The sequence below is a fragment of the Lepisosteus platostomus genome, chromosome 21, assembly GCF_059453375.1.
Source record: "Lepisosteus platostomus isolate fLepPlt1 chromosome 21, fLepPlt1.hap1, whole genome shotgun sequence".
NCBI lineage: Eukaryota > Metazoa > Chordata > Actinopteri > Semionotiformes > Lepisosteidae > Lepisosteus > Lepisosteus platostomus.
Window position 1 is genome coordinate 17,331,293 of NC_142631.1, and position 8,114 is coordinate 17,339,406.

General features: G+C 46.4%; 1 protein-coding gene across 2 annotated transcripts in view; it reads right to left on the bottom strand.

Moving 5' to 3' along the window:
- Nucleotides 1–8,114, bottom strand: part of ddx31 (DEAD (Asp-Glu-Ala-Asp) box polypeptide 31) — a 33,229-nt gene extending 25,115 nt beyond the window's left edge. Inside the window, exons 1-11 of one of the 2 annotated variants that reach the window (XM_088614787.1) lie at nt 7,686–8,114; nt 7,369–7,494; nt 6,680–6,948; nt 6,139–6,214; nt 5,213–5,256; nt 4,339–4,409; nt 3,718–3,782; nt 2,353–2,397; nt 1,301–1,342; nt 898–962; nt 301–420 (exon numbers count right to left, since the gene is read on the bottom strand). In XM_088614787.1, the coding sequence (XP_088470913.1) occupies nt 301–420; nt 898–962; nt 1,301–1,342; nt 2,353–2,397; nt 3,718–3,782; nt 4,339–4,409; nt 5,213–5,256; nt 6,139–6,214; nt 6,680–6,948; nt 7,369–7,470 (899 nt within the window). In that variant the 5' untranslated portion in view covers nt 7,471–7,494; nt 7,686–8,114. Of the gene's footprint in view, nt 1–300; nt 421–897; nt 963–1,300; nt 1,343–2,352; nt 2,398–3,717; nt 3,783–4,338; nt 4,410–5,212; nt 5,257–6,138; nt 6,215–6,679; nt 6,952–7,368; nt 7,495–7,685 lie in introns of both variants that reach the window. The other variant, XM_088614786.1, reaches the window with a different exon arrangement.

Consider the following 8,114-nt stretch of genomic DNA (forward strand, 5'->3'; position numbering starts at 1 on the left):
CGCGGGCACGCTGGACATGACACTCAGCTCTTACACTCGCAGGTCCGAGAGCCCTACGGCTCATTTGCTTCAAAGTACTTTTAATTTATTGGGGCGTACTTTTATTCCTATAAACCTATCTCACCAGATCGTGAAACTTGAAACTTTAGAAGCTGGAAAACCTGTTTTAGGAGCAGAGGAACAGATAGGAGACATATCAAGCAATACCCTGTGCGCTATGTCAAAACCAAGTGCTGGACACTGCAGAGGCAACTAACCAGGGACCGAGAGCACAGGGGAGTAAGAAGCAGCTCCTTCTACCTGTCGGCCTCGTCCAGGATGAGCCAGCGGACGGCGGTGAAGGCGATGCTCTCCGTGTTCTTGATGTGGTCGACCAAGCGGCCCGGGGTGGAGATCAGGATGTTGATCCCTTTTCTCAACCTGAGGAGCAGACAACAGCCGCAGCACCTTCAACTCTGAAGCAGTTGGCAAGGTTCGCTGGGAGCCACAAGACCCATCCATCCCTGTCCTGACCCATTTATCCAATTCAGGATCGGGGAGGGGAGCCAGAGCCTGTCCTGGCAAGGAACATGCACGAGGCAGGGCACGCCACAGACAGGACGCCAGTCCACCGCAGGGCAGACAGAAACAAACACGGACACGCACACACTCGCACCAGGGCCTGGTTTCCCAGGTGACAATTAACCCAGCAGCATGTCTCTGGACTGTTGGAGGAAACCCACCTACACAAGGGGACAACATACAAACTCCAATCGAACCCAGGGCTCAAGTGCTACAAGGCAGCGATGCTAACAACTGCACCACTGTGCTGCCCAGCCACAAGAGCCCAGGACAAAAATAGCTTCTGTGTTGCTTCATCACAAGGGAGAAACCCCAGGCACGCCCCGGCGGTCTCACCTGGCTTTCTCCGACTTCCTCTTCTCCCCTCCCATCAGGACCCCGGGCACAATCCAGGTGAAGGGCTGAGTGGCCGCAGGGACGCCGGAGCACAAGAGGCGAGAGAAGAGCTCAGACACTGCCCACACTGCCACCTGCCTACTCCCCATCCCAACTAACCGCAGGGACGCGGGGCGAGGACATAATGGCGGCCAAGCTTTATATTTTTAAAAAGAACAAAACTGTACATTGTGGCCCCCCATGTCAATTTTTCCTGCCTGTTAGAAGACCCAGATCACTCAGATCTCAGAGCTAAAAAGAAGACGGATTCAAACAGCCTGCTGTTGTGTTACATGCAATGCTCAAATGTGGATAAACAGGAAATGCAGAAAAAGGGGTCAGTTGTGCTCCTGGTCAGCCTCACCTTCAGGAGTTTCTGGATGATCTGGAAGCTCTGCTGCGCCAGCTGTAGGCCGGGAGGGAACGGAGAGGCCGTTAGTAAACGTCTGTGCGAAAGCACCGAATGGGATGAGCAAGGAAAGGCTTTTCCATTGGCAACCCAGACAACGGATCAATCAGAGATAACCAGGATGGGTTTGCTGAGAGTGGTTCAAAAGTTAAGTCCTCTCCGAGAACTGCTGACCTGGCTTGTATTACTGCAGACACTCAGAAACCGAGTTATTACACACATCTTCAGCATTCTGAGTTTTCAGCGTTTATTTTACAGCGACTCGCCCCCTTGGAAAAAGCAGGCAGTAGCTGCTGTGCCTGTGCTGGACCCAAATCCAGCCAAATGTATTTATCAAGCCACGAGGAGAGAAGAGGCTTTTGTCATTATTAAACCATAACCGTTTTTAAAACTCGCTAGATGCGATTTCCCGTACGCTTCAGTTTCATCAAACAACTGACAAAAACAAATGCATACCACTCAAAAATGAATATCTCAAGCGCGAAACTGCAGGACCGAAATGCGAAGGGGCTCTGTCCTCAGTGACAATATCACTTGTGCTTTGACTGACGATGAGGAACTACACCTGGCAGCGGAGAGGCGCAGTGGAAACAATTTGCCTTGTTTCTCAATGAATTTCATTAACGAGGGGACTGGTCATGTTTTTAAGGAAAAACAGCATCAGTCAAAGGTAAGGTTAAAAAGACATGGAAAAACGTGGAGCACTACTCGTCTTCCGCCCGGATCCAGCTCTGAAAGACCGCGAGCTGTACGTGAAAATAAAATGTGTGCGCTGGTGCCTAACTGAGCATTCAACCGCCTGGGCACAGGTCAGCCAACGCTGCTTCTTGTGCTGAAATCACACCTGAAAGCCTAAAGTAATGCCTGAGTAAGGATCAGAAAAACACTGTTTACTCTTCGGGTTTTATGTTGTTGTTTTTTTTTACCAGCACTTCAACATCCCGGCCAACAGAAGACACGGGAGCCGTGTGAAAGACAGAAGGACAGTTTAAGTGGCGGTACTGCACCTCTCTGGTGGGCACCACTAGGACAGCCAGAGGCCCATCACTACGCTGAAAGAGAGAAGAGGGAGAGAGACGCCCGCGTCAAGCACCACAGATTATGTCACACGCTTTTTAAAAAATATTCATATGCCACACGTATCATTAAGAATGCAATAGGCTGCAAGACTTGCATTTCTGTTAATAAATGAAAGGTGACAACTGCGGATCACCACCACAGCAATGGTCAGCACAGCCAAAGTTTTTCACTCATTCGCAAAGAAAATGAACTTTGCCGAAATCGCCCCAACGACACGCTTCCCTATCCGTCTTCATCTGCATTAACACAGGCAGAAAGGACTGCAGCCAGACAGCGCTCTGCGGATGGGTTTGATCTTCGCTGGACTAGACAGCTGTCACTGGTTTAACAGTATTTCTTTGGGGAATCACCTGTGTCAAGTGGAGACTGCAGATCTGTCAGCATTTTATTATAACAGCACAGTAATCTAACCCCACTGGGTATTTAGTTTTATTTAGTGATGCGCTGTAACTATTTATAAAAACTTACAATGACAGGGGTGAATTAATAATTTAGACGTTTTAAAAGCATTGTTTTCATGCGTCCTGTCCAGTGAGCTGCTCCCACTTCTCCAGTTACCAGCACAGCTCTGATACCGTCTGTCAATTTAATCAAGTGGCACCTTTCACACACTCCATCGCAGAGTGATTTACACCGCAGCTCGGAGGCACTGAGCTGCCTTTGTACATTCAGAGAAACCCAACGCTATGATTATTTCATACAGCAGGGCTGCTTTCATGTTACATGATGGCTTTAGAAAACTAAAATTCCTACATCTGCTGGAAGTGTCTACTTTGGTACAGTAATGACAATTGTTTAACTGCGTGGCGCCTGTGTTTAAAACAACTCTTCTCCTCCTTGCGAGCTGCTGTTATGGGTCTTTTTTTTTTCCCCTGCAGTTAAGAAGCATACAGATAAGTACGAAATTAAATGAACAATTAAAGCTTTTAAATACCTTACAGGAATAGCTATCAGCTCAAATTGTCCCGACTTTAAAATACCACATTCTGCTTTATAATGCCTATCTGCTCAAGTGCATTTTGTTTCACTGTGTTTCACAATGATTCAGCCAGAATCAAGGGTCGCCCAGAGAGTAATGCGACACTTTTTTTAAAAAAAAGGGATGAATCTTTCAGTGCAGTAGGTTTTAACTTCCCTGCATCCTGTTAGGTTCTGCAACATTCCTAGAAAGTCCCACCACAATTAGTCATCGCATATATTAGGGCAGAGAAAAGGAGATGGATTTTTTTTTTTTTAAGAGTGATGAAACATAAAACTGGAGGATAAAAATAGCTTAAAATCCGCTTACTTACTTTGATTTTAGGGTGCACTGCCTGCAGGGACTGCACCAGAGGAATTCCATAAGCTAGCGTCTTACCTTAAACAAAACGATATAGGCACAGAGAACCAGTCACACACTGGGGATCTTCATCTGAATGCAACTCAGTTACTCACTAAATTTGCTAGGTTAAGCGGTGGAATTTGAGTACAGTAGTTTGTAAGATACAACAAGTGTAATTTAAATCAAATTCAATCAGATCACTACAGGGACTTAAAACTCAATGGCAAGCACTTAACATTTCTGCAAGTTGGTATTCTGGAGTGTTTCCATCTAACTGCTTCAAATACGTCCTGCTTGGAGCATCTCCAATGCAAAACACAGATCGAAGTTATTTGCCCTGAAAGGAGATGCGCCCGACATGACATACATGTGAATCTGGCATTTTCACCCACTGCGCCATTGGAAGCAAAAAATGAAGTCCCATTAATATATTTATCAGATCTGCGAGGTCAGAAACATGTGGTAAACGCATTTTTTTCTCCCCATTAGTAAAGCCAATGGGAATAAAACAGAGAAAAGGGAAAGTCAGAAAGAAGGACTGTCACGCTGTTGTAATCGAAGTGAACTGGAATCAGAGAAGGCCCTTCCCTACCGGAGCCCGTCTGAGATCGCACCACCACATCTCTCCCAGTCAGCAGCAGAGGGATGGTCTGTTTCTGGACGCTACGGACACATACGAAATGGTTATTACTAACTTATCATTAACTTGGCCAAGGACTCTATCCCAAAGCTGGATACAGTTATACAGCAGGGCATTGTACTGCCAATCTCAGTGGAGTACCCTTGCTCGATAGGAAGACCTGGGAATAGAACCTACACTTCCATTTAGGAGCAATCCTCTACAAGACACTGCAAAAAAACAATTGATTCTGTGGTTCTACACTCATCCTAATAAAACTGACTTCACATTTAACTTCCTGCAGAACTGTGCTCTCCCCATGCATGCGTGAGTATCTTAGTCAGTTCACAGTTCTGCTGACAAATCGGTCTCTGGGTGACTTTGCTAGTGCTTTAGAAAGGACATTCTGAAACCAGCGCTAACCGCTGCAGTGCAGAACGTTAAAAATGATAAATGAGGATGCGTGTTGTTATGCAAGACTATTCCAGATTTACACATTTAAAATGAGATTATAATATCTAGAAGAGTTACTTATCACTTAGCCAATAGCTCACAAGCTATCTGCAAGTGCTGAGTAGCCTCTCGTGTTTGTAAACTTTCTCATGAATCTTTGTGCAGTCTGCCGTCTTGCGATGCATAATCGGAGCACACAGGGTGACTCTATGCAGGGTTTGTAGTGAGTCTACTAACAAATATCGAGGATGTCCCCTTGACCAAAATCTCTCTGTTCTTTCTTTTACTTTTCATGCTCCCTAAGGATTTTAAAAAACATGCCAGAGCCTGGCAAAGGCTCTGTTTCTTATAATACTCTACGGACTGCATCTTCCTGACAATAAGGGTAACGTACCTGGTCATGCTGGATACATTCAGCACATTGTTGAGAGTGGAGACCTGAAACACGAGCACACACAGGAATACCTTTAATCGGGACATGAATACAGAGTCACCTAGAACACTTCAAGTGGCTGTAAGTCAGTCTGTTCACCATTGTGAGACCTGTTAGCCAGACCTCCATCACCCTTCCACCCCAATCTCATCTGTCTGCGATCTCCTTAAGATCTGAACGTGCTACTTTTGAAGCAGCGCAGACGAGTTATCTACGGGAGAGTCTGATTAGTCAAATTCATTAGTGATTGGCGAGAGCAAAACCGGCAAGCCTCACCATGACAAACAAAGGGGACTACAATTTCAAACGACATGATCCGTGTTTGAAAACACAATGGATCCCATGTTAGGTTACCTTCAGAAACATGTTTGCAAAACATGAAATATAATTAGTTGTTACGGACAAACCTTGTGGAATAAAATGTGTCCTATGGAGCATTTACTTTGAATGCAGGGGAGAATTTCTCAAGTGCAGCACATGAAAAATCAGCTCTGTGGAATAATTTGCTTTTGCAGTTCTTACTCGCATCTCACTGCAACACTGAAACAAGAGCTCTCTTAAGAGAAAACGGAAAAACAGTGCCAAATGTCTAGCACAAAGCCAGATTCATTTAACCAGTTGTAAACCTGTGTGCTAATGAATGTCACGTCTTTACTCAAAGAGTTCTGGGGGTATGGAACAGTCATGTTGTTGAAGCCTTTACTCTTTCAGGAAATGGGTGAATAAGATCAAGGAGCTCATGAGCTACTTTCACAAGGCCTACATAGGCTGAAACCCGGGGTTGCAACCTTTGTTATATTCTTAATACTGAATCTGACGATCTATCGGTGATAACGTCATTCACTGAGGATGGTGTGAAGGCGTGTCACAACTACTGCATAACTCACCAGGTGAGGGTGCAGCTCCAGGTCTGTAAAGGAGTCGCTGGTGAACACTTTCTCCCTCAGCTGGGCCACATCTGGTCTAGGAGCAAAAGGCAGCGACAATTCATCATCAACAACAACCTTCAACAGAATGCAGGGGGTCTGTAAGAGCCCCAGAATCTTACAGACCACATGAATACATGAAGGTTAGGAACTGTGGGAAAGGCTGGAATTGGGCCAGTTCATCTTTCTTCAGTATCTTGTGAACACATCCTATATCTGAAATGTCTTTTGTCCACTGCTTCAAGAATATTGATGATGAGATGTTAAACTGATGGTCATTCATAAAAGTATTCTTGCTGTCCCTATCCTGGCTCAATTCCACTGTGGGGCTTCTCAGTCTGCCCTACCGCATATCCATCGGTCCATTTTCTAAGCGTTGTGTCCCATTCAGGGTCATGGGAGAGCTGGAGCCCGTCCCTGCAAGCGACCGGGGCGAGGCAGGACACACCCCGGACGGGACACCAGTCGTCCACGGGGGGCAGACGGACACACGCAGCCTTACCGGCTGACGGCGGGGATGTCGGGGTTGTTCCTGAAGAGGGAGGAGGTTCTGACGAGCGGCCGGTCTCCCTGCCCCCCGCCCTCCGGGACGTCCTGCGGGGACCTCTTCGAGTCTGCCCCCCCGCGCCCCTTGACGGGGCTCAGCGGCGCCCTGCGGGGCTGCGGTGGTTTCGGGGCGCCCGGGGGGGTCCTGGCCTGGGCCGGCCCGCGCTTCGCCGGGGCGCCCTCGTCACTGCCCGCCTGCAGCTTCCGCTTGGCGGCTTTTTTACTCTTCTAGAAGCAAGGGAGAGCGTCACACTCCTCTCATACAGGAGGCATGCAGACAGTTCAGACCCACGAAAGGCTCTTAATAATTAAAATAGTATGACTATCAGTAAAAACGTAAACAGTACACTAAAGACCTTTTTATTGCAGTCAACGTTTCCCATTTCCATTTTCTACTTTTCCAAATTTGCGTCTTCCAACGCAAAAGGGCCAAATTAAAATTTCAAGTGGCCTACAAAAGGTTTTTCCATTTTTACCGAAACTGCTTGTTATTTGAGATCGCTTTTATAGTGATCATAACGCCGCACTGAAAAATACTTCAGTGTGAAAGAGGAAATACATCCCTATCGGTTTCTAAACTGTAACACCGGGTAAACCCTTGTCTACACAATCAATGCAGTATTGGAATGAGGGAGACTACGGTACCCATTTCGCAGAGGCTCTGAACTGTTTCTGGACTTTGGTCCTCCCGGTTCCAGAGACTGGGGGGTTCACGGCGAGATTTAGCATTAACCCTTCTTCTGCCATGCTGGTGCACACAGGCTGTAGTGTCTGAAACAAATCCACATGATCAGTCACAAACGATTCCGACGGACCCAAGGAAAGCGAATGCACAACTGCATTCTGCAGCACATCAACGTTAATGCCGATAATATAGTGGCATTAAATGTTCTTCAGCGAGTTTCGGCACTTCTGAGTCAATGATATGCCCGCAGAATCAGAAGTAAAACTTTCTACTGTACCTTAAACCACGGGCGTCAAACACGTGTGTGCAACTACTATAGTCGCAATTAATTCCAGGGACCGCCGTAGACCTCAGTCTTGGCAGTACTGTATTTAAAATCAGTACGTGGTAAAACCTTAGAATTTAGTCCGATTTAAAATGCTCCATTTAGTCTTAACAGATGTGAAGTGTGTTGACATAACTTCATACATTATACAGTAACCAATAAAGCAGCTGCTCTAAGCTAAAGTACTGGCTATTAAACTGTCTCCCAAATTCCCATAAACTTAAACTTTATGCGCTTCGCATCGCTTTATTTCAGATTAAAAATAAACGTCAGACGAAGTTATGAGACTGCTGCCGCGAACAGGCACCACAGAGCTCAATTTCCTACGGGGTCCTCGTGCTTTCCTCCGTTTCCTGTTTCCAGACGTCAAGTAGCGAAGAT